At 61.4% G+C, this 27,576-nt stretch overlaps 1 protein-coding gene across 3 annotated transcripts in view; it reads left to right on the forward strand.

Annotated features, from left to right (window-relative positions):
- LOC130453555 (sialate:O-sulfotransferase 1-like) overlaps positions 1–26,342 on the forward strand; it is a 33,571-nt gene extending 7,229 nt beyond the window's left edge. Inside the window, exons 2-10 of one of the 3 annotated variants that reach the window (XM_056806926.1) lie at positions 5,362–5,826; positions 12,554–12,668; positions 13,115–13,299; positions 13,779–13,943; positions 14,040–14,161; positions 20,182–20,335; positions 20,738–20,902; positions 21,295–21,495; positions 25,035–26,342. In XM_056806926.1, the coding sequence (XP_056662904.1) occupies positions 5,490–5,826; positions 12,554–12,668; positions 13,115–13,299; positions 13,779–13,943; positions 14,040–14,161; positions 20,182–20,335; positions 20,738–20,902; positions 21,295–21,495; positions 25,035–25,390 (1,800 nt within the window). In that variant the 5' untranslated portion in view covers positions 5,362–5,489 and the 3' untranslated portion in view covers positions 25,391–26,342. Of the gene's footprint in view, positions 1–5,361; positions 5,827–8,003; positions 12,331–12,553; positions 12,669–13,114; positions 13,300–13,778; positions 13,944–14,039; positions 14,162–20,181; positions 20,336–20,737; positions 20,903–21,294; positions 21,496–25,034 lie in introns of those variants that run through there. The other 2 variants (XM_056806928.1, XM_056806927.1) reach the window with 2 other exon arrangements.
- The last annotated feature ends 1,234 nt before the right edge of the window (positions 26,343–27,576 follow it).

The raw sequence follows: 27,576 nt of genomic DNA on the forward strand, positions 1-27,576 counted from the left end.
GCTAAAGCCCAGATCTGGACACAGCAGGCCCCTGCTCAAGAAACCTCCGTGGTTCCCTACTGCCTCGAGGACAGAGCTTCCACCCCTGGCACAGACACACTTTTCCAATGTGACGCCAGCCCGTCTCTGGGCTTACTGGACAGTCTATCCCTGTAGTCTCCATGCCAGCCCCGGGGCCAGTGGGCCGTTCCCTTTCCTGCCTCTGCCCTGGCACGTGCTGGTCCTTCTGTTGAGAACATCCATCCTTTCTCTTTGCCTTGGTGCCAGTCTATAGATTCTTTGCAGGCTAAACTCAGGGCTGTGCCCTCCAGGCAGCCTCTCCGGATCCCCCCTTGTCCTTCTGTGGCTCATAGGTTTCTGCCCGGTGTCGTTTCCCCCAAGAGAACAGCAGCTCCTGGAGGGCAGGGATTGCCTTTTGTTTGGTTTCAGCCAGGGTGTGGCATGAGCTAGAGGCTTAAGAAATGCTGTCTGGAGGCCCGTGACTTGGGCACCCCGCTTTAGTCCAGCTGGTTTGGGAAGGTGGATGGAAGTTGCGAATTCAGGCAGAAAACACCCAGAAATCTCTAGACTGGTGCCCCCTCCTCTCCCTTGCTCTACCTTCCCTCGCTCATGTCACGAATGCAGTTCCCCGGTGCTCATTAGCCACAGACCAACTGGCTGACCCACCATGCTGTGATGCCTCCAGCTCCTGGCCTCTGACTTTCTTTCCCCTGAGATGAGGGGGAGAATCTGACTGGGACAGATTAATTTAGAATGTTTTTTCATGGTTCCAGGATTCGTGTTCTTTCCCTCCCCTCCTCCCTCCCCTATCCTGGAGCCAATGAGCAATTCCCCTGGGTTACACGTGTGTCATTGATCAAAATCTATTTCCATATTGATATTTGCACTAGGATGATCATTTAGAGTCTCCATCCCTAATTGTATCCCCATCGACCCATGTGATCAATTCTGTGTTTTCCTTCTGTGTTTCTGCTCCCACAGTTCTTCTTCTGGATGTGGAGAGCTTCTTTCTCATAAGTTCCTCTGGATTGTCTTGTATCCTTGCATTGCTGCTAGTAGCAAAGTCAGTTACATTGGATCGTGCTACAATGTATCCATCTCTATGTACAATGTCCTCCTGGTTCTGCTCCTCTCACTCTGCATCACTTCCTGGAGGTCGTCCCAGTTCGCGTGGAGTCCCTCCAGTTCATCATTCCTTTGAGCACAAGAGTATTCCATCACCAAGAGATACCACAATGTGTTCAGCCATTCCCCAGTCCCCTCATTTTCCAGTTTTTGTGGGGCATTTCTTTCTAAGAGTGCTCCCCATTCAACATTTGATGAATGTCCCCTCCATCCAGTCTGAGCCTGGGCAATGCCCACAACTCAGCCCCTTGTGACTGTGAGTTGGGAAGGGAGGGCACCTGGCATGATGCCCAATGTGGATCCTAAATGTTTCTGGTCTTACCATAGATACCATCTAGAGGGGAACAAGAATCTGGCCCTAAGAGTCACAGGCTCAGAGAGCCCTTCTCTGGCTCAGCCTCTTCATTTCCCCGGGAGGGGAGGGTGGGAGGGAGAGAGACAGAGAGGCAGAGACGAGAGAAAGATTGAATATTAGTGTTGTAAGAGTTCTGAGACGCCCCCTCTTTTCTTTTCCAGTTGAGGAGGGGCTCTTAGAGAAGGTAAGAGAATCGTCCAAGGTCCCACAGCCCCGGGTCCTGATTCCCAACCAGGGCCCTTTCTCCTCCCTCACCACAGTCCAGTCCTGTGGTGGACAAATGCTCTAACAGAGGGCTGGGCCAGTCTGTTTGATTTCCTTGATTTGGAGCAAAGTCAAAAAAGGCCGTGGTGCTGCCTCGTGTCCATCCTGTTCTCTGGGCACTTGATTCCTTGGGCCTGATGGCTGCCCAACTTCTCCTCTGGACAGGACCGTGGTTTGGGCCCTGGGGAGGAGGCATGATCTGTTTCCTGAGGCCTTCAGCCTGAGCATTCCGCACTTGGCTCCAGGCCAGGGTAGCTCAGCCAGCCTCCCCTCCATGGCGAATTGAGCCTAGATCACCTTGGTGCTCACTCTCCTCACCGCAGCCCCACGCTTAGGCCACGACTAAATCTGGGGCCCAAAAAGAAGGTGGTGAGATCCGGTCACCACAGCCCAGCTCTGCCAGCCAGGGTGGGGGGCCTGGCAGTGTCAGGTTAGGGTTAGCTGGGTAGCCCTCCTCTGTGGACCTGCCAGGATCATTGTCATTCAGATGTCTTCCTGAGGAAGTTCTAAGACCAAGAGGGGTGTGCCGGGACATGAAAGGCCTGAGAAGTGGATGTAGCCAGGGGTTCTGGCTTTCCGAGGCTGGAATCAGCCCTCTGGATCCAAGCTGGTCATGTTCCTGGCCACAAGATCAGCCCTGGGGCAAAGTGACTCTTTCAGGGGCGCCCTGCGATTGCGCGCCAGCCTAGCCCTCATCTAAAACGAGCCCAAAACAAAGCCATGGCCTCGTCTCTCTGTGAATAAGTGCGCCAAGCCAGCTGTGCCCCCGGGTCTGGGCCTCTGCCATCACCCACCCTGGTGACTCTAGGGCTTGGGACAGGATCGGCTTTGCTCAAAGAGGAAAAGAATTCTGGTGAGCGGCCGACTGACCGAAGGGGGCCTCCAGGGGAGGCTTGGGCCAGGAGAAGAAGGACGCCTGGTGGAGATGTTGTAAAGGGTCACATGGTGGATGTGGGGATGGAGAGGACCGAGCCAGGAGTCCCCAGTCAGTCCCCCACCGGGAGCCTGGGAGGAGGGGCAGAGCCAAGAGAATACTTAGCACAGAGACGGGCATCAAACCCGTGGCCACCAGTGAGATCTCCGGCACCGGAGTCCAGAGGGAGCCAACCGAGCTGTGAGGGACACCTGTGGTTACTGGGTGTGATTTGGAGGAGGAGTTCTTGGGTGGGAGAAGAACCCGCTCGAAACGCCGAGAGAAGAGCGTCCCGGAGGGAGGAGAGGACAATCCGTGGTTCAAGGAGTACTGAGAGAGACTGAGAGGAGAGGACGTGGAGGCACCAGCTGTAGGCCTTCAGCCAGGCAGGGAAGATGGAAAATAGAACAAAACAATGGAGATAGAGGCTTTGTGGTCAAACCCCCCCCCCCCCCAGTTTGTGGCCGGGTCTTCTTGGCCCAAGCATGGGAGGCTCTGACTCTATTCAGTCCAGAAGTAGGAAAAGAACTTCATTTGAAGAAGAGGTTTGAGGTGGTGAAATAGCCTACGACCTGGTCAGATAGTCTTGGGGCTGATGGACCGTAGGCCTGGGGCTTGTCATCTCCCACGCCAGGGAAATCGCCACCTTTCCTGAGAAACCCTGGAAAATGGGCATGACCAAGGTCAGGTGGAGGCACACTTTGGGGTGAACTTGGAGACTCCAGAAAGAGAAGAGGGAGCAGGTGCAGGCTTGGGAGATCCTTGTGGCCTGCCAGAGCCTGTAGTGCCCACGTCCCATGTTTTCCCATGGCCCCACCTGGCATCATTTGTCAATGTGGGAGATGTCTCAAGGCCCTTGTAGAGCGGAAGTGGGGATACAGTACAGTAGGACAAGGAGAAATTGAAAACAAGTGATAGAGAGGCGGCTGGGTGGCTCAGTGGATAGAGTCAGGCCTGGAGTAGGGGGAGACCTGGCTTCAAACCATACTTCCTAGATGTGGGATTGGGCAAGCCACTTCACCTCCATCGCCTAGCCTTCACTGCTTTTCTGCTCGAGGCCTAACACTTAGCGCTGGTCCCAAGACAGATGGTAAGGATGGAAAAAAGAAAAGAAGTGGTCGGTGTGACTTTCCAGGGTTTACTTTAGACACAAAACCGTGATAGCTCAGAGCCCCCAGTTGGGAAAGTGGCTACCATTCTGGTCTTCTGTCTTAATTTCATTTCGGTTTTAGACCTGGCTAATCTTTATATGTGAGGCAAAAACCCAAGAAACAGGAAGTGTTTGCAGTAGAGAAGTGAACAGAGTATTGGATTGGAGCGGAGTAGACACAGGGAGGGGAAGCAGGAAAAGAAGAGACTCTGCTTTGGGGGAACCTCTTGGTACTCACAGAGGAGATCTGCTGTCTGTCTCTGTCTCTCTGTCTCTGTCTTCCTGTCTCTTCCTCTCTCTTTCCTTCCCTCCCCTCCGCTCTCTCTGCCTTTGTGTCTCTGCCAACAGGGTGGCTAATGCTTCCTTGGTAGTCACATTCCTCACCAGAGAGAGGAACCAACCAGAGAAGTTCTATGCCTGGTTGGGGAATCGCTCAGGGGTGGTGTGGGACGCGCCTCTTGTTTGGGGAGATCAGATTCACTAGAAATGGACGGACGTCACGTGGGATGGGATGGGAAGCTCTCGGAGGGCTAACCCTGCTCTCTAGAGCAAGGCAGGAGGCGCTGAACAGTGAAGAAAAATGGGTTTCTCCAGAGTCACTGATGTGGCCACACCAGGAACTCTCTGACTGCCCTACTCTAAGTGACCACAGTGGGGAAGCCAGGGGCCAAGATGAAAGCAGGATGCAGCGGGGAGGGAGGCACTTCTTCTTCCACAGCCTTGAGGAACCTCAGCGGCAGCGAAAGCAGGCACGGCCTGTCAAGAGGCCAAGGAGGCTGGGGGGAGCATGGACAGGAAACTCCTCGAATGCTGGGCCTGGCTTGAGCTCAGGGTGCCCAGGAGGAGAGGGAAAGCCTGCATTCCTGAAGGAACTCTCTAGCCTCCCGTCTCCCCTGAGTCCCTGCCACGAATGCCACTTCCAAAGGCCTCTTGTCCAGTAGCTGCATGATTGCATTAGCCACATGCCCTGGGCCCAGGGCCATGCCTGCCTTTGTCCCAGGGATGGGGCCTGCTGGGGGAGGGCCCAGGAGCAGATGGGCTATCGGGTCACGGAGCCTTTGCCCTGAGCTGGCCCAGTGGGTCCAAGAAGATATCCAAAGCCAGCGGATGCCCGTCATTTTGCAGATGAAGAAAGGGAGGCCCAGAGGCCAGGGCGCTTTGACAAGGGAGGAAACTGAGGCACGGGGTACCGTCCGGCCCTCTGGCCACCCTGGCTCGGCTTTGCTCCTGGGCTGCCCTCCCTTAGTGCTGCTGCAGGGGAGCCCACGTGAGGGGCACAGAGGGCCGATTGAGCGGCAGCTCCCTGGCCCGGCCCCAGCTCCCATTAGTTCCCGGCCAGGGGAGCCTTTCTTCCCGGGACAATCCGAGGCCTGTGCAGCCACGGCGGAAGGCAGCTGAGGGGCTTGGCCAGCCTCCCCCGAGGTGCCCCTGCGCCCCCCTGCTCCTCATTTGCATACAGGTGCACTGGCCCCGCCCCCCGCCGCTCTGGGGGAGGGGGCTGGGGCTTCCTCCCCTCCTTTCTCCCTCGCAGTGCCCCTGTCTCTGCCCCTCCAGGAGCGGCGCCTCAAGGCTCTGACGATGGGCAGCCGGGCCGCCCCGGGCCCTGTGCAGGGAAGCCCCGGCGCGGCGGCGGCCGGATGATGGGATGAGCCTGCGGCCAGGCAGCCGGGCCGGCCGAGGGCATGGCCAAGCCTTTCTTCAGGCTCCAGAAGCTTCTGCGGAGGACCCAGTTCCTGCTCTTCGCCGTCACGGCCGCCTACCTGATGGCCGGCAGCCTCCTGCTGCTGCAGCGCGCCCGCCTCGCCCAGATGCCGCAGGGGCCGCGGCCGGCCGGCCCGCCGCCCCCGGCCCTGCTGGCCGCGGGGGCCCTCCGGACCGAGCCCAGGGCCGGGCCGCGCTGGCTCATGGCCCGCCACTCGGAGCTGCGCCAGCTGAGGAGGCGGAGGTTGGAGCGAGGCCCCGAGGGAGCTCCGGGCGGGGCCCTCCCGGCCCCCAGAGAAGCCCCTGCGGCCACCAGAGGTAAGCCCGAGGGCGGGAGGGGGGAGGGGAGGGCGGCGCCTCCCCGGTGCTGCTGGCCTCCCGCCTTGCCACCTGCTGGGCCCATCTGTGAGGGAGGGGGGAGGGGAGGGGGAGGGGAGGGGGGGGAGGAAGGAAGGAAGGAAGGGGGGGGGGAGGCAGGCGGGCCGGTGGGCCATCGCGCTGAGGGGGCTGCCCAGGCCCAGGGCCCCCCTTGCCACAGGTGTGCCGCGCACGGCGCTGAGGGCTCACTTCTCCAACCCTAGCTAGGCCTGAACCGGCCTCGTGTACCTTGGCCTGAGGGACGGAGCAGAAGGGGTGCCCCGGGCGTGGTCCCAGCCCCCCTTTGCCATTTAGGGTCCCTCCCTGATGGGGCCCCGGGCTGTCCCCGTGGCCCGAGGGACTAGGGCTCCCCCAGAGTCACCCCCGCTGCGTGCCTCAGTGCCCTCCTCTGTAGAAACGGGCACAATGATGGGAGCGCCTCGTGCACAGGCTTGCTGTGAGGCTCAGAGACCGCTGGGGGCGCGCAGTAGGCTCTTCGTAGGGCCGTTTCCCCTCCGGCTCTGGGACAGCGACCGGGCGGCCCCTCCGCCTCCGCGGGGGCCACCCTGTGTTCTGGAGCCCAGCCCGTGCCGGTGTCTGGCTGTCGGGTGGCAGAGAAGGCTTTTTGGGGTGGGGGGGCCTGTGCCAGCGCTCGGGGGTGGACCCGGGGACCCCCCCAGGCTTCTGGTCTGGCTGCCCCGAGGCCGCTCTGGGCAGGCACGAATCGAGGGCTGGCAGGGAGGGTGGCCCAGCCGGGGGCTTCGGGGGTGCCACCTCTGAAGGGGAGGCCCCGGGGGTGCCCCGGCTCAGAGCTGTGGAGGCAGGAGGCACCCTGCGACGGGCCAGGCCGTGGGCGGTGCCTGCTGCCACCCTCTGAGCCGGGCCTTTGGGGCAGCAGCCGGAGTGGCCCAGGACACTCGGCCCCCCCCCCGCCCTCGGGGGCTCGGCCGGACGTCCCTCACGCTGCGGCCCCCGAAGCTCCGCCGGGCCTCCCAGGCCGCAGAGCACTGAGGGACGGAAGGGCCCGAGATGGCCGGCCGAAGGGCAGCAGGGAGGCTGGCCGAGCGGATGAGAGGGGGCCCCGCTGAGGCCCGACCCGCACCCTCCTATTGCGGGCATCTCCCGGGGCCTTCGTCGTTCTCCCAGCCTGACCGGGCCGGAGAGCACAGGGGCCTCTGCGGGGTCTCCAGGAGCCACCCAGAGGAGGCCGGGAGGGCCTGGCCAGGCACGTTGGACAGGTGTTGGCTTCTGGGCCCATCACACTGCGCCGGGCTTTGGGGGGGAGGGGGGACGTCGCCGGAGGGCGCGGCAGAGGGGCAGGAGTCTGCCCCAGGGGTGGCAGAGGGGCAGAGTCTGCCCCAGGGGGCGGCAGAGGGGCACAGAGTCTGCCCCAGGGGTGGCAGAGGGGCACAGAGTCTGCCCCAGGGATGGCAGAGGGGCAGAGTCTGCCCCAGGGGGCGGCAGAGGGGCACAGAGTCTGCCCCAGGGGTGGCAGAGGGGCACAGAGTCTGCCCCAGGGATGGCAGAGGGGCGCAGAGTCTGCCCCAGGGGGCGGCAGAGGGGCACAGAGTCTGCCCCAGGGGTGGCAGAGGGGCACAGAGTCTGCCCCAGGGATGGCAGAGGGGCAGAGTCTGCCCCAGGGGTGGCAGAGGGGCACAGAGTCTGCCCCAGGGATGGCAGAGGGGCAGAGTCTGCCCCAGGGGTGGCAGAGGGGCACAGAGTCTGCCCCAGGGGGCAGCAGAGGGGCAGGAGTCTGCCCCAGGGGGCAGCAGAGGGGCAGGACTCTGCCCCAGGGGGCAGCAGAGGGGCAGGACTCTGCCCCAGGGGGTGGCAGAGGGGCAGGACTCTGCCCCAGGGGGTGGCAGAGGGGCACAGAGTCTGCCCCAGGGGTGGCAGAGGGGCAGGACTCTGTCCCAGGGGGTGGCAGAGGGGCACAGAGTCTGCCCCAGGGGGTGGCAGAGGGGCACAGAGTCTGCCCCAGGGGTGGCAGAGGGGCACAGAGTCTGCCCCAGGGGTGGCAGAGGGGCAGGAGTCTGCCCCAGGGGGTGGCAGAGGGGCACAGAGTCTGTCCCAGGGGGTGGCAGAGGGGCACAGAGTCTGTCCCAGGGGGTGGCAGAGGGGCACAGAGTCTGCCCCAGGGGGTGGCAGAGGGGCACAGAGTCTGCCCCAGGGGTGGCAGAGGGGCACAGAGTCTGCCCTGGGGGAGAGAGGATGGACGGGATGGCTGGGCTTGGGAAGGAGAAGGGCCTCCTCTCCTCAGAGACGGGGCGGAAGGTGTCGGCATGATGGAAGCCGAGGAATGGGGCCCAAGGGAGCTCTGCGATGGGCCCCGCCGGGAGTCGGACAGTGGATGGCGAGGAGGCGGCGGCCACACTGCCCGGCTCCCGGGCACCTTCCTCGGTTGTGGCTGTCCTCGGCTCCAGGAGCAGTTCGAGCAGGACTGAAGGCGGCGGATGGTGGGAGCATCTGAGGCTGGCAGTGGGCCGGGGGAGGGGGAGGGGGACGAGAGGAGGAGGTGGTGGAAGATGGCTCGCCAAAGTCGGCTGTGGAGGCTGTCCGTGGGTGGGTGGCCGGGCAGGGTGGGGGCTGGAGGAGGAGAAAGCTGAATGGCCTCTTGGTGGGGGGATGGAGAGAAGACGAGCCGGGCCTGATGGATCCCCGCCAAGGAAGTGCCCGAGTGATGGATGGGGCTGGACGAGAGGCACTTTGGAGGTTAGGCCGGTGAAGGCAGGGCCTCAGCCCCGTCCCACCCGGGCAGTCCTCTGGGACCATGGCTGGAGGCAGCTCTGCTCTGCCATCCTCACGGCTGCCTCCCTGCCTCGGTCATTTCCTCGGGCCACCCCCGGGGCCTCAGCCCTGAGCATGTGGCCCCCCTTCTGGATTTCTGTCCGAATGGCTCAACGGCGCCGGCCAAGCCCGTCCCTCTGGCTCACGGCACACGTGGCACGTTCGTTTCACTGCATCACATGTGCATGTACACACGTGACACGTACACATGCGTGTTTGGGCCCGTGTGCCATCAGGCGGGCAGGCAGCCCACAAACTGAGGAGGGCCCTTTCGACCCTAGCTGGAGCAACAGCCGACTCGCAGATGCTCCTGGGGCGATCCGGGGAGGGAGAAGCGGGCCCCGACCAGGGAGCAGAGGGAGAGGCCCCAGGCCGAGCTGAGGGGGAGCCCCGGGAACTCCTCGGGCTTGGAGCCCACCCACGGAAGAGATCCCGGACAAGGCCGGGGGCTTCTCTGGGCAGCGGCGGCCAGGGCTGTCCTGCTGGCCCAGCCTCAGCCCCTCAGACCCAGGGATGGACTTTCCTAGGAGGCCCAGATCCTAAGCCAGGATGGGCCACAGCACCAAGGCCTATAGGGGACAAGGGAGGCTGAAGCCGGACAGACTAAAGGCCACGTGGCCAGGCCCACGGGGCCTCTGGAGAAGCTCCATCCACCCAGCAGGCAAGCCCGGCTCCGATTTTTGCTGGGGAAATTCAGGACCCTTTTCTTCCTGGACCCACCCGATGCTGAACTGATCACTGATATTAGCCAGCATTCCAGTCATGCCTACTATGTGCTGGGTAGTGTGCCAACTGCTCACTTGGTCCCACAACAACTCTAGGCAGAGGTGCTATTGTCCTCATTTTACAGAGGAGGACACCGAGGCAGACAGGTGAAGCGACTTGCCCAGGATTACAGAGCTAGGGTCTGAGACTAGATTTGAACCTGTCTCCTGACTCCAGGCCTAGCATTCTGTGCCATCCATGTTTGGAACACTGGACTCGGGTTCTAATCCTGCCTCAAGCTTCCGCTTGCTGGATGGTATCAGGAAAAAGTAAATCCACCACATGGAAGAAAAAAGTCAAAAGTCAAAATTTCTGAGTTGAGGTAGAAAGTTGGATTTTATTGGGAGAGGCCAAATCTTGCAAGAAGATGGGACTTGCCTGCCGGGTCCCACAAGATGGCGGAGGCCCATTTACATACTGTCACAAAAGACAAGGCAGATCATCCTTCGCCCTTCCAGCCACCCATGCCAAAGCTGATTGGTTAGTTCATTTAGGAAACCCCATCCTTGGCCAAAGACTGAAGCAGCAGGCAATGCCCTTGTTGAGAGCGAGCTGGACTGGTGCTCAATTCCTCAAAGGGAAGGGTGGAGGGGTTTGCATGGCCGGCATCTTCAACTAAGAGAAGTGCTTCCTGGGTGACTGGTGAGGGCCGGCTGGCCGGCCGATGACCTTACGCCTAGCACTGCCCTAAAATCCAGTCGGGTTGGGGGTTGGTAGGCCACATGGGCTGGGCCTCCGGTGCACGGCCCTAACACCTGCTCTCAGGAGCAGATAGTCTGCTCGGCCAACCCCCTCCTCCCCGGGGAAGCCATCTCTCCCAGAACTCTGGACACCCGGGAGCTCTTAAAAGCAGAGGCTTTTCTGCTAGTCAGGGCGGACTGGCCTTCTCCGGCTATTCCTGCCTGGCCCTGGGACAGCCACAGCTTGGAGGCTCACTCCTTCCCCTGGCCCTGGTGAGTGGTCAGGGCCCCAGGTGCAGGGCTCTGCCCATTGTCTCTTCTTTGGAGAGATGGTTCTGTGGACCCCAGCTTGGCCAAGATTGCTGGGGAAGTCCTCGGGAGCTCCCGCCTCGCAGGAGCTGGGGACGGGGTTTCTATTGAGGAAGAACTCTGCAAGCCACGGGTGGGGAGACAAGGGGGCTACTCCATGCAGGAAAGGTTGGAGTCTGAGCCCTGAAGAACTGGCCCAAGGAGGGGCCTGGAAGAGTCTTGGTTGCAGGCAGATGGAGGCAGAAAGGTGGGGAATGGCTGTTGAGCGATCTGTGGGAAGTTGGTGGGAAGAAGCCACCGGCCAGCCAGCCTCCCAGGAAGGGCAATGACCCGCAAAGCATCGGCGGGAGCCAAGCAGGAGGCTGCAGACAAAGCGGGCCTTTCTGGCAGGCCTGGGCAGCCGGCCACCTTCCTGAAAGGGAGTCTCTGAGTGAGCGGCAGGGGCTGCAGGAGGAGATCTCCATCAGAGCCCGTCTCATTACAGCCTGGAAGATGGCCAAAGTGGAACGGTCGGTGAGGTGACGAAGGAAAAATGGGGGCTTCCTATGCTACTGACATGGCAGCATTTCTGAGTGGGGGAACGGCCTCGCCGCCACGTGGCCTTCCGTCAGGACATTCTGGGAGCAGAGGCAGTGCCGTCCCCGATGAGCTGTGTGGAGGCATCTCAGCGGCAGCCAGGACTCCATTGAAGCTCGCCTGACTGAGCCACAAGGCCCACGAGCCCTTCGTTACTGTCCTGAATGGCCCATGGGCTGGGGCACAGACCCCCTTGGGGCCAGTCTGGGAGTGACCCCTCTGGAAGCCATTTCCTGTTCAGCATCGCAGGAGCCGAAGCTCATGGGGGCTTCAGAGGCCAGCCAGCGGCTGGTCCACTCGGCATGCCCATTGCCGTGTGTATCCTGTTGACATCTGTGGCCGGCCGTGGCCAGGGCTGTCCCTTCCCTCTGCTCACACAGTCTGCTCAGCTGGCCAGCATGGCTGCTCTGGCTCTCACCACAGGACCCTCAGGGTGGGAACTGGAGCCCCTGCCCTTTCCATCCCGGCTTGGCCCTTACACTGAGACTCCATTGGAATCTCCTGGTTCAATGCGCCAGCAGGTGAAGACAGCTGCCATCTCCCACCCCAGCACCATGTTTCCTCTTCTCTGGCTCCACATGGGGGGTTCTTCTCATTGGTCTTCACACCCCAGCCTGTGTGCCCGGCTAGACACGGCCCGGTGGATGATGCGTCCTGGGCTCTCCTGTGGGCACTTCCTGCCATCCCCTGGCCCAGTCACTCACTGCAAACGCCTTAAGGACATGGCAGAGGCTTCCACGAGCATCCTCTGGACACGGCAGAGGCTTCCACGAGCATCCTCTGGACACGGCAGAGGCTTCCACGAGCATCCTCTGGACACGGCAGAGGCTTCCACAAGCATCCTCTGGACACGGCAGAGGCTTCCACGAGCATCCTCTGGACACGGCAGAGGCTTCCACGAGCATCCTCTGGCCTCGGCAGAGGCTTCCACGAGCATCCTCTGGCCTCGGCAGAGGCTTCCACGACCCAGCCTTTTGGGGACCTTCTTAACAGGCAGAATGCTTGCTTTGTGGAGGAGTCATTTGTTTTAGAGCAAACGTTCCCAGCCTCAGTCAGCTGCTCGTCCTGTTTCCTTTTGTGCCGTTGGACAGCCAAATGTTTTCTGATATCTCCCACCTGCCCTTTCCACGAGCAGAAGCCACTCCATTGGGAACCACGATCCCTGGTCAATCCCTGCTGGCCGGAAGTTGGCAACAGCCAGGTGCTGTGCCGAGTTCTCGGCTTAACTCCCAGACCCGCCACGTGCCACGTGAGGCCTGCCAGAAAAGGTCGTGTTCTGTGAAAAAGGACATTTGGTGGCCAGAGGCCGAGAGCCAGCCTTGCTGAGGAAGGGGCTCCCTGGGCACTGGTGAGAAGGCTCTGAGGGTCATTTGTGGCAAGGGGAGGCACGGAAGCCTTTCCAGAAATGCCTGCACAGCACCCAGCGCCCTCCAGACCAAGGTGCCCCCACCTGGGCCAGGGAGGGTTCTGGCCTGGCACGGCGGATTCCTGGGAGAGCCGAGCCCTGGGTGTGTGAGGCTTGCTCAGAGCCCCCCGGGCTCCGCCCTCACCCTCTTCCACCCTCCCCCCAGGCTCCTACGTGGGCTGCTTCCAGGACAGCGGCCCTGCCCGGACCCTGAAGGGGGTGGTGTTTTACGATCTGCGGAAGATGACCGTGGCCGGCTGCCAGGAAGCCTGTGCTGAGTGGTGAGTGGGGGCGGCGGCGGGCTCGGCGCGGAGGAGGGCTAAACAGAAAGCTTGGAACTGCTGGGAGCCGCCTCCATCTCACGTGACCGCGACCCCGGACAGCTCTGAGGGCTGGGGGTCCCAGTGGACCCCAGTATGGCCTGTACATTGGCCGGATTGGACGGCCAGTGCCGGGCCCCGTTTTAGGCAGCGCGGGGGGCCTGGGGGGTCGGCCCTGGCGTGACCACGAGGATAGGCAGGTCCTTCTCAGGCCCGCCCATCCCCAATGCTGGCTCCGCCCAGAAGAGGCGAGGTCGAGGCTGCCGGCCCCGCCCCCCCCCCCACGGCTCCCGATCTGCCCTCAGCGCTGGACAGCCAAGGCCGGAGCTGGGGTGGGGGGGCCGCCCCGCCCCGCCCCCGCCGGGAGCCTTGGGGGGCACAGCCGGCCCCGCCCTTTTGCCCCTCAGGTCCTACGTGTTCGCGGGCCTCCAAGACGGCACCGAGTGTTACTGCGGCAACCGGCTGCCCAAGAGGAGCTCCGGGGCGCAGGAGTGCAACCGCGAGTGCCGGGGGGAGAAGGGCTCCGTCTGCGGGGCCCCCGGCCGGCTCTCCGTCTACCACGTCGGGGGCCTGTTGCTCGGCTCCTCCAGACGTGAGTGCGCCCGGCGGCCCCCTCGAGGGAGAGGGGAGGGGCGCGGGACCCTCCTGAAAGTCAGCTCCCTACCTACTCCCCAGCCTCAGGAGCGCATGAGTGAGCTCCCCGTTGCTGGAAGTATTCAAGCAGAGACAGCAGGCTCACTGAGTAGGGGATTCCTGCCCAGGCCTCCAAAGCTCAGAGCAGCACCCTGGGGTGCACGTCTAGGCGGAGCCTTCTTGGTGCTGTCTGGCCTCCTCTTGTGCCCATCTGCCAGCCAGCTCTCAGCCCCCCATTATTCTGCCTCAGCAGAAAGGCTGGACAGGGCAAGGGGGGGGATGGCCCATCCCCTCCACACACCAGCTTCCTACTCCCACCTGGCTGTGGGTTCCAAGACACAAGAGCAGTGAGGGGGGTGGTGAAGAGGCGTGCCCAGGCCCCTCCCCACTCCCCCCCAAGATTCTGAGGCATTCGAACCCAGGACCTCCTGTTTCTAGGCCCAGTTCTGCATCCGCTGAGCTACCCAGTGGCCCCTGCAGCATCTAACTTTTTGGACTCAGGGCCTGGAACGAAGTCTTCCCTGTGTGGAAGAGAAAGATCTGGGTGTCAGAGTGGACCCTGCCTGCTGGTCCTGGGGAGGAGCCTGAGCCTCGCCTGCTTTAGTGAGACCCCTCTCCCCATTTGGGCCCTGCTGCTGGGGTCTCTGAGGCTGCCCCCACCCATTGCCTCCCCAAGACGTCCTGGTGCTGTCCTTGCAGGTAGGACCTCCACCTACCGGGGCTGTTTCCCTGTGCCCAGCAACCTCACGGCCACCCTGGCCACCCCCCTGAGCCGTCCCAACCTGACCGTGGACAGCTGCTGCCAGCTCTGCTCCAGCCAGGTAAGAGCAGCCCTTTTCCTGAGCCCTTCCCAGCGTTTGGGGTTGGGCATTGCCATCCAGTAGTCAGTTGGAAAACACCATGTGTCCCCCCACCCCGGGGGGAGGGGGATTCCCAGAGTCTGTGTAATGGGGCAAAGAGATGTGGACTGGCAGCCTCCCTGGGGAAGAAATGGTAGGAAGCAGCAGAGCGGGCCAGCATTAAGGGAAAGCAGAGAAGGCTTCCTGGAGGAGGTGGGGTGGAATGCAGACATGAGAAAGCATTCAGCCTGTCTTGTTCCTGCCACCTGTATCCCTGGTAGGAGTCAGATGGAAGGAGCCTGGGGGGAGGGGCAAATGTTGGGTTTTTGGGGGCCAGAAAAGGTTCCCAGAGCATTTTGTATTTGCTGTGGGAGGCCACGGGGAGCCACTAGAGCTTAGTGTGGGGTTGGGGGGCACTTTAGGAAGTCACTTTGGCGGCTGACTGGAGGATGAACTGGAGTGGCGGAGCCCTGAGGCAGGTGGGCTCCCTGGAAGTGGTGGCAGTAATCTGAGTGAGTGGCTGAGGGCTGGCTGTGGGGGGTCAGGACTGGCCACAGACTCTAGTCTTTCATTCCCCTTTCGAGGGCCACAGCCTGGGCTGGTGTGGCAGGATGAGAAGTGCCCGTCACTGCTCTGGCCTGGCTATCCTTGGTCCTTCGCAGAATGGGCACAGCATCCCCGGAGCAGCAGGCGGCCCGAGAGGAGGGTGTACGGGCCTTGGCCTTGGGGCAGTCCAGGGCCTGGTCATGTCTCGGAACAAGGACTGGGCGGTCAGAGTTTTCAGTGCCGTTGCCCCAGCTGGCTGGTGATGTCGGTGCTGGGAGTGTCCCTCCCAGCGTGGGCTTCTTGGACACGGCCAGGCTTGTCAGAGCGGTATCTGTCCCCTCACATGCTCTCGGTGCCCTTGACCCCTCCCCATGTCCCAGCCCCACCCCAAATCAGTGTAGGGGGGGCATTCCAGAGCAGCTCCAGCCTGTCTCCTGGTCAGTTCGTGGTTGGACCTCCCCAGAGGTGGCCAGGCTGACCATCAGACAACGGACATACCATCCAGCACCAGGACTGTCCTCAGTGGCCTGATGAGACCCTACAACACCTCCTCCAGACCTTCCTCAACCCCCAAAACCCCAATACCGACAACCTCTCTCTGGCCTTGTGTCTGGTCCCTGCCTCTGCAGAGAGATCTGGGCCCAAGGGAGGGATGCACCAGGAGAGCATGAGCCCATCACCCAAGGGGGCATGGCAGCCACTTCTGGAGGGTGGCTTCCTCACAACTGTCTTCCCCACGAGAGAGGGTGTTATGTTTATTTAATTAATTAATTAAGAATGGTTTCCCATGGTTCCATGATTCATGTGCTTTCCTTCCCCTCCCCTACCACCTCCCATAGTCAATGAGCAACTCCCCTGGGTTTTACATGTGTCATTGATCAAAATCTATTTCCATATTATTGATATTTGCACTGGGGTGATCGTTTACAGTCTTTGCCCCCAATCATGTCCCCCTTGACCCATATGATCAAGCAGTTGTTTTGCTTCTGCATTTCTGCTCCCACAGTTCTTCCTCTAGGTGTGGAGAGCTTCTTTCTCGTAAATTCCTCTGGATTGTCCTGGGTCATTGCGTGGTTGCTAGTAGAGAAGTCAGTTACATTGGATTGTGCTACAGTGTATCCGTCTCTGTGTACAATGTTCTCCTGGTTCTGCTCCTCTCACTCTGCATCACTTCCTGGAGGTCGATCCAGTTCACATGGAATCCCTCCAGTTCATCATTTGAACACAATAGTATTCCATCACCAACAGATACCACAATGTGTTCAGCCATTCCACAATCAAAGGGCATCCCCTCGTTTTTCAATTTTTTGCCATCACAAAGAGCTGTTAAATTTTATTTGGTTGGACAGAAATATATTTAATTGGTGGTTGCCAGGGATTTAGTTTCTAAATCCCAAAATGAATTACTCAAGTAAATGGAATCATGGTAATTTATTTTTACAATAGAGGGAAGATACTAAAGAGGAAAGAAAAGGAGGAAAGAGAGAGAGAAAGCTCTGGCTTCCTCTGAGCCAGGTAGAAATTCTAAGGCACCAGTCGGGGGAAGGAGTCTCAAGACAATGGGCCTTTCTTGGAGGTTCACACCTCCAGAAAGGGCAAGGAAGGAAGTCAGCCTTTATACTCACCACGGTGACCATCTAAAAGGAAAGCAGTCTGAGGTCTCCTGCATGAGCTCCTCCAGGGGTCCAGTTCCACAGCCAAGTGTTCACTCCAAGCCCGAGTGACTGAATGATGTTCACTCCAAGCCCGAGTGACTGATTGATCCTTGTGTGCCTGTGTTTCCACTATTTAAAGACCTTTTTCTCTTGTGTCACCTCCCCTAAACTTTATGTCTACCAATCACAGCTGACGCTCCACTCCAGGATTGCTCACTTTTTCACACGTAGGTCACAGACCTCCCACTCAATGTATGAAATGGGTGTTCACACCTTTTTGTGGTTAAAATGGGTAGACCTACTTTAAGTACTGGATTTACACTTTGGGGATTACAATTTAATCTTTACAATCAAGGAAGCGCCAAGTACCATTGTTGTTACAGTCAGGGGGGAGTCAAATCCAATCTTCACAGAGCGCAGCTATGAATGTTCTTGAACAAGTCTTTTTCCTTATTATCTCTTTGGGGTACAAACCCAGCAGTGCTATGGCTGGATCAAAGGGCAGACAGGCTTTTATCGCCCTTTGGGCAAAGTTCCAAATTGCCCTCCAGAATGGTTGGATCAATTCACAACTCCACCAGCAATGCATGAATGTCCGACTTTGCCACACCCCCTCCAGCATTCATTACTTTCCTTTGCTGTCATGTTGGCCAATCTGCTAGGTGTGAGGTGATACCTCAGAGGTGTTTTGATTAGCATTTGAGAGGATATCCTTTGACAGCAGCCAGGCTCTCCCATCATTTCACTGCATAGTGTTATCTGAGCCCCAATGTGGCCCGGCACCTTCCAATGAACCGCAGATCGCCACCACAATTTGGGGCCAGCAGGGCTGAGGAGGGGCCTCTGCCATCTCCTCATCAACTCCCCCAGTCTCCTCTGTTCTGGATTCTGGGCTCACACACATTCCAGCCCTGGCCATCATTCAGGGTCTGGGTGACCCGATCTCAGCCAGGAAGGTTGGGAATGCCAAGAGTCAGGAGAGCGATGAGCAAAGGGCCGTACACCTGTTCATTGTTTCCTAGGATGACTGATCGGCCAGTCTGTGGGTTACAGGTAGGAGGAGTGTCAGTAGAAGCCCCGCGGAGGTAGAGTGGCGGTCAGGGACTCACTGACCATATCAGCTGGGCCAGACCAGACAAACCCCTTTCTGTTCCTTGCAGCGGCGTCTACAGAGATTCAGAGCATGTCTCAGGGCAGCATTTCATCCCCCTTTTAGTTTTCTCTGTGGAATTTCTCCTCGTCTCGTCTTTGTCAGGATGATAAATGTGAATGGTTTGGGGACTGGCTTGGTCTGGATCTCACCTTCAGTGTATTTTCTGATTCTCTGGGGTTTCCTAAGCACACCATGACGCTCCCCACAAATGGGGAGACGAGGGCTTTCCTTGGATCATGCTTACACCTTGCACTCCTTTCCCTTGTTTGAAGGAGAGCCAATAACAGTGGGTAAAGGAGGCAGCCTTGGGTGTTTCCATTAGCCACCCTGTTGGCTCCTGGATTGAAATATAGAGGCAGAGTTGGGCCTGCGTGTGCTTTCACGCTGAATGTTGTCCACACCCTATTCTGCATGTCCAGAATAATGCCGTGGACTTTGCTTTGGTGGCTATAGAATCAAATGTTCCAGCTATCTTGGCACTTCCTTTCAATGGGGGGGGGGGGATCCTTCTTCCCGGGGCTCTAGTCCTGGGATTGTCGATTGGGTTTCTTATTTGCCTCCAGGGTGATGCATAGAATTGGTCTCTTCGCCTCTCTTCCTCTCCCTGGTTTGGGCCTCAGGCAGAGGCTTGTCTCACAGAGCCATCAGGTGGCTTCCTTTGCGCCCTGCTTGTAACACTGCCTGGCTTCCCTGGCGAAGCTCTCTTAGGCTCCCAGTGGCAGAGCTCTGGGCCTTTGCCGCCAGGAAATCCCAGACCCCACAAGGGACCGCTCGATGGCTCTCTCCCTGTTGGACGCCCTCCCCGTGATCCAGCGACCAGGGGCTGCTGGGCCCCGGGAGGTCCTCTCAAGGTTCTTCTCTCTCGCAAGTTGTGGGTGCCGTCTTGATTTGGTTTCCCGTTTGGGGTTGTTTGAGCTCCTGGCTTCCTGTCCAAGTTGTTCTTCTTACACTCTTATTTGTTTGAATCCACCAAGCCCACCGCCGAGAGCCCTGGGGGAGTAGAGACCCATCGGCCACCCGTAGGCCAGCCGAAAGCCGGCATTAGCTCAGGCCTGACAGGCATTCGTGTCCCCTTCCTCTGTGCCGCCGCCTTGGCATTCCCACCTGTTCCCGCCTCGCACTCGGTGCCGTGCCTCCTTAGAGCTTGCTTTGTTTGGGCCTGGTCCTTCCCAGCACCTTCCCTCTCTAACCCCCCTCCCTTCCCCCTCCCGGAGCTGCCCGGCCACACGAAGCCTACCTCCATGCGGTTCACTCTTGTAAGAGAAGACCCGAAAAAGCCGCAGCGCCCTGCCTTTGATGTGCTCGCCCACTCTGGAGGTGGAGCGCTGCATCCTTGGTCCCGAGGCCCTCCGGTGGCTGCGGAGAGTAGCGGCACCTTCCTGCTCTGCTCCGCTCCCTCTGTGGTGCTGCCATTCATTTGTTTTTCTCTCTGGGATCTTTTTTCCAGGTCAGTTGTTTTTGCCTGTGAACTGTTTTGCGGTTTCTCATTGTTTTGTGGAGTGGGCTTCTACGGGGTCCATTCTTGTTTTCAGTCTGTTGCCCCAGGCAATGTTTTATACCTCCTCTACCAAACTGGGGTGTGTGTGAGGGCGTGAGTGTGTGTAAATGTGTGTGTGAATGTCAGTGTGTGTGTGTGTGTGTGAATGTCAGTGTGTGTGTAAATGGGTGTGTGAATGTCAATGTGTGTGTGTGAATGTCAATGTGTAAATGTGTGTGTCTGAGTGAATGTGTCTGAGTGTGAATGTGTGTAAATGTGCGTGAGTCTGTGTGTGCAACAAACATTGTAACTCTTAAAAGGACTCTTGTGTCGTCTCTTCCAGGGCTTCTAGCTGACTTTGTGCTTTGCTCGGACGAGTCTTGGCGTCATTTGCTCCCTCAGTGTTCCCGCCTTGGGCATCCCTGCCCCAATAGATGAGCTTTTGGCGGGGGGATTCCCTTTGTTCTTCCAGCCTGATCCCCAGCTCGGCCCTTTCTGTTGGGGGGCCTGGGAGAAGGTCTGGGCTGCTTGTGCAGCTGCTTCCTTGGGGTGTTGCGTGTGGGGTTCCTCTGGGGTCTCGGGGTCCTCTCAGCCCTGTGAGGCCTCTGAGCCAGGGACAAGGGCTGAGCTCTGGGAGCTTTGGTCCCGGAGGCCCGTCTGAGTGCCCAAAAGGGAGGGCGGGCCCAGGCCTGTGAGGCTCCGGGAGGATCCACTCATGGGGACGGCCTCCCGCGGAAGTGGTCGCTCGCTTGCGCTTATGAACTCTCCTCCTTCCATTTACTCCGCTCTGGGGCGCACGGGGAGCCCCCCGGGGACCCCGGGACAAGGCCTCCTGGGAGTGAGCCCCGGCCTGGGGGCCTCCGAGCCGAGTGCCCACACATGTGGCCGATGGGGGGAGAAAAGGCAGGGCTGGGGGATCCCGGACACACGCACACCCTCCCCCTTCACCCTGAGACCGTTTCTGCACGTGTCCCCGGGGACGGCGTTCGAGGGGCCTCAGATCCCGGGGCACGCACGCACACGCACATGCATGCACACGCACACGCACACGCACGGCACTGCCGGGGCCCTCGCCCACGCTGCTCCGCCTCTCGGGCTTCCTGTCCTGACCCCGGAAGTCTCCGGCCTTCCCCGGCCCGCCGACGCCTCTCCTCCTGGTCTGCCCCGGCAGGAGTTCCCGCTGGCTGTGGTCCGAGGCCCCGAGTGCTTCTGCGGCTTCCCCACCCCGAGCTTCAGCCTGCAGGACGCCGTGGACGCGGCTCTCTGTGCCGGGAGCCCCGAGGCTGCGGCCAACTACTGCGCCGTCTACCAGACGCCCGTCCAAGGTGAGCCGGGGGGGCCCGAGGGGCCTTGGCTGCGCTTCTCCTGGGAGCCCCCCGCGCGCCCCCTCCTCCCTCTCCCTGGATCTGCGTCCGCCTGTGTTTGCCCTTCGCCTGCCCGACGCCCCTTCCGACAGCTGGACGTGGGGGAGGCCCAGAGGCCGGACGTGCTGCCCCCCCCAAGGGCCGGAGGCGCGGCCAGGCTCGTGCGGGTTCTGGCGCCCTCTGAGGGCGGCCAAAGCAGAGCCCGTCGCAGATGTCCGGCAGACCCGGCAAGTGGGCGTCGGCTCGCTCTGCCTCCGGATGTGCGGGGGAGGGGGCCAGCACGACTGCTCTCCGAGCCCCGGGGCGCGAACAGAGTTCTGCGGGGCTCTGGGGGCCACCGACCGCCTCTCTGGTCCCTCGCAGACACGCGCTGCACCGACCGCAGCTTCCTGCCCGCCAAAGCCCAGGTCTTCGTGGCCCTGTCGAGCTTCCCCGGCGCCGGCAACACGTGGGCGCGCCACCTGATCGAGCTCGCCACAGGCTTCTACACCGGCAGCTACTACTTCGACGGCACGCTCTACAACAAGGGTGCGCCCGGGGGGGCGAGGGGGGGCCTTCCTGGGGCACCGCCTCGACCCGCCCCCGTCTGGCACGCTTGCCCCTGCTTTTCTACCTCTGTCCCCTCCCTGCTGGGCCCTCCCCGCTGCATAGAAGCACGGTGGCTCCCTATTGCCTCCAGGAGCCATGACAGAAACGCTCCACTGAGCGTTCAAAGCCCTTCCTGGCCCAGCGCCCCCTTCTCGAGCTCTCCCTCCACCACGTGGCCGTCCAACCTCCCTGCCTTCCTCGAAGTCCCAGCTAAAACGCCTCCTCCTCCAGGAAGCCTTCCCCAAGCCCCCTCCTTCTCGGGCTTCCTGGGACCCCGTCGCCAGTGTGTCCACTCGTGGCCTCCAACCTGACGTCCTTTTTCTGGCATTAAGGTTTTAAAGGGGAGAAAGACCACTGGCGGAGCCGGAGGACCATCTGTGTGAAGACTCACGAGAGCGGCAGGAGAGAGATCGAGATGTTCGACGCCGCCATCCTGCTCATTCGGAACCCGTACAGGTCGCTCGTGGCCGAGTTCAACCGCAAGTGCGCCGGCCACCTGGGCTACGCCACGGACAAGAACTGGAAGAGCCGAGGTAAGTGGAGGCCGAGGCCACCCCCAGCAGAGGCCTTCCAGCTGCACCACTTTAGGGGCCATTCTGCGGCACCCCCCATCTTACATTTGGAGCCTCCCCCTCCCTTCCCCCTCCCTCCCTCCCTCCCTCCTTCCTTCCTTCCTTCCTTCCTCCCTCCCTTCCTTCCTTCCTCCCTCCCTTCCTTCCTTCCCTCCTTCCTTCCCTCCTTCCTTCCTTCCCTCCTTCCTTCCTTCCTTCCTTCCTTCCTTCCTTCCCTCCTTCCTTCCTTCCTTCCCTCCTTCCTTCCTCCCTCCCTTCCCTCCTTCCTTCCTTCCTCCCTCCCTTCCCTCCTTCCTTCCTTCCTCCCTCCCTCCCCCCCTTCCTCCCTCCCTCCCATCCGTAGCCACATTGCTGCTCGCCTCTCTTTACCCCCCTTCACTTCTGGACCGGCCGCATCACCTCCCGGTGACAGGATCGACCCTCATAAGAGAGAATAAAGCTCAGAACGGAGGCCCAGCAGGTGCGCCGCGGTGGCCGCCCCCCGCCTGCTCTCTGCCCGCTCTGGGCACTCCCCGGTTTTCCAGGATGCCCGTCGGCCTTCCGCTGCCAGCCTCCCCCTGGGCTGCCCCTGCTTTCGCCTCCGTCCCGGCTCGCCGTGCGAGGCCACAGCAGAGGCGCCCAGATTTCTGAGGTGCTCGTGCCAGCCGAGGCCCAGTTTGGGCCCCAGACTCTTGTGCCTGCCTGGCATCGTGCCCGGGCCGGCTCTTTGGGCACCCTCTGGCCTGTGTGGTCTCCTGCCCGGAGAAAGGAGCCCTAAGAGCCACTTAGGTGGCGCTCCCCGTGTGCCTGGCATCGTGCCGGCACGTCATGATGTTGATCGCACTTGAGCCTCATACCAACCCTGCCCCCTTTTATTACATCTGGGGAAACTGAGGCTGCTGGCGGTGAAGATGGCTGGGCAGCATCTGAAGCTGGATTTGAACAGAGGTTTGACCCGCCGGGCGGTGGGCTGGGCCTCCCCTGAGGGTCCGGGGGCCTGCTGGGCGGCTCGGGGCCCAGCCCGGCTCCACTCCCTGCTGGTGCCCGAGGCAGAGTCAGGGAGATGGAGGAGGGCCCCGGGCCAGGCCATGCGCTGAATCGGCCCCGCTGGGGAGCTCCTGCTCTCCGGGACCCGGCCGGGGTCTGGGCCCACTCGGCGTCCCAGGAGCGCGTCTGGCCACGGCTTTCTGAAGGCCGGAGAGAAGCGCTGGGGGAGGCCCAGAGGTGGAGGCAGGGAGGCAGCGGAGGGCGGAGAGGCTTCCAGAGGGCTGGAGAAGTGCGGCCCGTGCGGGGGGAGCTGCTCTTCTCCAGCCGCCCGTCTCCCGGCCTCACCTGCCGGCCCCCAGGGAAGGACTGGATGCCCTCGTCTCTCAGTCCCCCAGCCCGGCTCCCCCCAGCCTCTGCCCACTGCTTGTTGCCTTGCCCCCCCCACCCCCCGCCCCAAGCTCAGCGGCCTCCGAGAACTTGCTCTCATCTTCAGTCTCTTCCTCCACCATCCTGCCTTTCCCTCCCCCTGATTCCCCCCCTGGGCATCACTGCACGGACATTGGCCCTCTGAGGTCTCCCGGGGGACCCCCTCGGCCCTCAGCCTTCTGCTGATCTCGCCTCGATCAGTCCCGGATCAGATCCAAATGAGGGAAATCCTGGAGCTGCTCCCCGGGGCCAGCCGGAGCCTCATCCCAGCCCCTCCATCCTCTGGACGTCGAGTCCCCCCTAGACCCTCCTGGCGGCCCTCTGCTGGCCCTCCTCATCCTCTGGTCCTTCCAGCTTCCTGGGCTGCTCCCCTCGAGCTCCAGGCAGAAACCTCTGCCCTTCCCTCCCGTCCCATTTGCTCGCCTGCCACCTTCCCCACCGGACCGTGAGTGCCCTGACATCAGCACATCCTCAGCCCTTGTCCCTGGGCCAGTGCTGGCGAACCTTCTTGAGACTGCGTGCCCGAACAGCACCTTCGAGCTGCTGCCACATCCTCGGGATGTTCTGACCGAATGACTCCTAGCAGAGGGACTGGGGGCTGCCGGCGTTCTGTCTGCTCTTCCCTTGGCTCATGGGCCGTCTCTAGGTGGGTGACGTGCTCGTCCCCTGCCACCTGCCATCTTTCCCACAGGAAGGCCCCGCTTCGGCTGGGCTGGCTCGCCAGTTCTGATGGTGGCCGTCAGTGGTCTCTTCTGGATCTGGGTTCAGGTCCTGGAATCCGGAGGTGATGATTTCCCTTTGTGAGCCTCAGCTTTGCCACTGACCAGCTCTGATCCGTGTCTACAGAACCTGCCAGGACCTCCTTGTTGGAGCTCGGTCGAGAATCGGCCCCTCTGTGGGGACTCTTTGAGGCTCTGGTGTTGCCGGCAGCGCTCGGGCCCGAGTCGGCACTGACTAACTGCGTGGCGATGGTGGCGTCTTGCTTCCCTCCAACGCCCTCAGAAGCACTTGTCTGGAGAAACCGTTGGCCCATTTTTCGGATGAGGAAAGTAAAGTCTGGAGAAACAAGTCATTTTCTAGGAGTCTCCCTGGTCTTCCTATGGCTGGCAGCGGAGCCAGAGCTCTGCTTCCACTCCACCAGGCTACAGGCAAGCACCTAGTCGAGGCCAAGGGAAGTAGGTCCAGGAAGATGGAGCTCCGCTCCACGGAGAGGCACCACGTGTGTGTCGGTGCCACGCGTGGGGAATCCTCTGTGGTTGGATGATGAGGGCTGCAGCGGCAACTTCACGGATGCCGGCTCTTCAGGGGAGCCCCAACTCAGGAGACGCCTCTGAAGCCTGCTCGCTCCCTGCCAACAGCGTCTATGCTGAGCTCGTGGACCTTCTGGGACCACCATGTCGGGGGTTCTTCGTCAGTTCTACTGCCTGGAGCCCAGCAGAACAAGCCTGATCTCTGCCCCCCCCCAAGAACCCTTCAAAACTGGGCCTTCCTTTGTGGTGTCCTGGCTGGGAGTCCTGGTGGGTGGGCGGCCCGGCGACGTGGTGCCGTGCCGTGGACAGCGTGGCACAGAGGCCGTGGCCAGGCCCAGAACGGAGCTGCAGGAGGCTCAGCTGCTCTCAGGAAGGGGTGGCAGTTTGTTCTCGGCTGCGAAGGGCTTCCCTCTTGCGCTTCCGGACATGTCACGTGGCCGCCGCTCCTCTGTTGTGTCTGGGGGTCCTGCCAGGATCCTACCAGGCACATGCTGGCCACTTCCCTGCAAGCTCTAGAGGGCCAGAGGGAGGCGAGGACGGCAATGATAATCCAAAGCAGGAGCACCACCAGCAGCCGGGCCTGACAACCACCAAACAAGTGGGCAGGAGTTGTGGAAGCCCTTGATGGAGCCCCCGGAGCTCAGAGGCCACGACTTGCCACGCTCACGTGGCCAGCACTTGTGTGTGTTGGGGGGGGGTGCGGTTGGGACCATGGTCCCATGCTGGGGGCTTCTGTCCAGGGACGTGGTCCAGGAAAGCTGCAGGGAGGGTCTCTGTCCGGGGGGGGGGGGGGAGGCTCGTCCTCAGGTGGCTCTGAAGGGGGGGGGCGCTGACCACTGCTCCTCTCTCCTGCTCCAGAGTGGCCCGACTTTGTCACCAGCTATGCATCCTGGTGGTCATCGCACGTCCTGGACTGGCTCAAGTATGGCAAACGGCTCTTGGTGGTCCACTACGAGGACCTTCGCCGGAGCCTCCTCCCCAAGCTGAGGGAGATGGTGGCCTTCCTGAACGTGTCCGTGACCGAGGAGAGGCTTCTGTGCGTGGAGAGCAATCAGGAGGGGAGCTTCAGGCGCCTGGGGGGCCGGGCCCGAGAGCCCGAGCAGGCCTTCACGGCCGAGATGAGGGAGCTCATCGATGGCTACATCCGCACTGTGGACCGGGCCCTGAGGGACAGGAACTGGAATGGCCTGCCCACAGAGTACGTGCCCAGATGATGGGGCCTGGCACCGTCCCTCCCACCTGTGCTCCCCCATACGTGCACACCCACTCACACTCAGACATGCACGCACACCCACTCACACTCAGACATGCGCTCACACCCACTCACGCTCAGACACATGCTCACACCCACTCACGCTCAGACACACATGCACACCCACTCACGCTCAGACATGCACGCACACCCACTCACACTCAGACATGCGCTCACACCCACTCACGCTCAGACACATGCTCACACCCACTCACGCTCAGACACACATGCACACCCACTCACACTCAGACACGTGCTCACACCCACTCACACTCAGACTTGCACACCCACGCTTACACTGACATGCACGCACACCCACCCACGCTCACACTCAGACACGTGCTCACACCCACTCACACTCAGACACGTGCTCACACCCACTCACGCTCAGACACACATGCACACCCACTCACACTCAGACACGTGCTCACACCCACTCACGCTCAGACACACTCCCACAGGCTCTCAGAAGCCCCTAGGTTTACAGCCCCAGTGCCTTGCTGGGGTCAGCTGAGGAAGGCAGTTTTCCTTGACTCTGGGAAGCTCTCGGGTGGGGCATTCCCTGATGCTGCTGCTTTGGCCTGCCTTGGAAGGTTCGGGCCCCCGGGTGCCGCTAGCTGCCAGGCGAACGGATTGCCTTGTCACTCCCACATAAACGCCTTGGCTGGGACTTAGAGACTCCTTATTCGTTCCTGCTCCAGGCTGGCATCAGAAGCCCGAAGGGATGCTCCAGGGCCCCGCTTTGGGCTGAGGGAAGCTGGGGGAGGCCCAGGAGTGTCCTGGGAAGGCCCGGGAGTGGGTGTGGGGTGGAGGCTGGTCGGACGGAGCCCAGAGGGGCCCTCCCTGTTCCAGTGGGCTGGTCAGGTCTGTTCTGTGAACTCTAATAACTCGGCCTTTCTGGGTCTGCGTCTGTACTTGGTGTCTGTCTGTCTGCCCGTCCGCGTGGCCCTCCGGGGCGACCCCAAGAATGGAGCCTCTACGTGGAGAAGCTGGGGGACATCTAGGAAGGCCCTCGGGGCGCCAGGCCTGCGCTCTGCCCCAGGGTACGAAGAGAGGCCGCAGACAGTCCCTGCCCTGGGGGCCTGAGCGCCTCACCCAGACTGGCCCGTGAGCCTCTGTGGCCTGGTCGCACCCGCTCAAAGGCGCCCCTCCCCCGCTCCTCGTGGTTGGGGAACTTCAGGGCTCTTCTGGCCTCCTTGTTGTGGAAAGCTTCTGTATGGGTAGACTTGGGTGGGGCTCGGTGAGTGTTTCTAGTAGAGTGAAAATGTTCTCGAAGCAAGTCGAGGCCGTGTACAAGCGGCCTCTTGTCCCTCCTCCCATAATCCTCTGCGCTCCGAGCCTGGCCGCCCCCCCTCCCCCCAGCCGCCTCCTCTTCGGGCTACACACAGTGTGGCCACGTCCCGAGGGGCCCTTCTCTGGATGGACTTCCGGTCAGCCGTGGCCGCCCTCCAGCGTTGGTGGAGCCCTTGTCGGCCCCCCCCCCCCCCCCCCCCCCCCCCCCCCCGTGCGGCGGCTCGAGGCGCCCCGTCTTCCACTCCCTTAAGCGGCTTGTCCGGGACAGGCTGGGGAAGCCGGGGTTCCGTCACGTGAGCGTTGGGCCGGGCTCCGCCCCCACGTTCCCCCCTGCTTGTCCCACTCTAGCTGGCTCCGCCCACTGGGGGGCTCCAGCCAGTCTGGCCTCGTCACTTCCTTCGAGAGGGCCCTCAAGAATGGGCCCACAATGGCTCCTGCGCAGCCGCCTCTGCTCTTCCTGTGGGGGGAGCCCCGCACGTCTGGGCACTTGGCCCCGCCCCCGCCTCTCAACTATCCCCAGAGTCCCGTTGGCTAGTTCCTTCAGCCTGAGGGAGAGCCCCTCCCCTCCCCCTCCCCCTCCCCTCCCCTCCCCCCCTCCAGGGTTCCCACTTTGCAGATGAGGGGGGGGGGGGACTGTCCAGGAATCTGGCCGGGCGCCTCCGACCTCGACTCGGCTCCGGCTCTTGCTAACAGGAAGCACGTTTGTGTCTGCCAATTCCGGCGGCGGCGGCGCTCTGAGAGCTGCAGAAAGCAGCTTTGGCTTGGCTGGCCTTTGGCGCCCCCTCTTGTCTCCTCCGGTGACGACCCCCCTCGCTGGTCTGGCTCTGCACCCCGTGAAAGGCTGTGGAAGGGTCT

This window comes from Monodelphis domestica, chromosome 8 (assembly GCF_027887165.1).
Source record: "Monodelphis domestica isolate mMonDom1 chromosome 8, mMonDom1.pri, whole genome shotgun sequence".
Lineage (NCBI taxonomy): Eukaryota > Metazoa > Chordata > Mammalia > Didelphimorphia > Didelphidae > Monodelphis > Monodelphis domestica.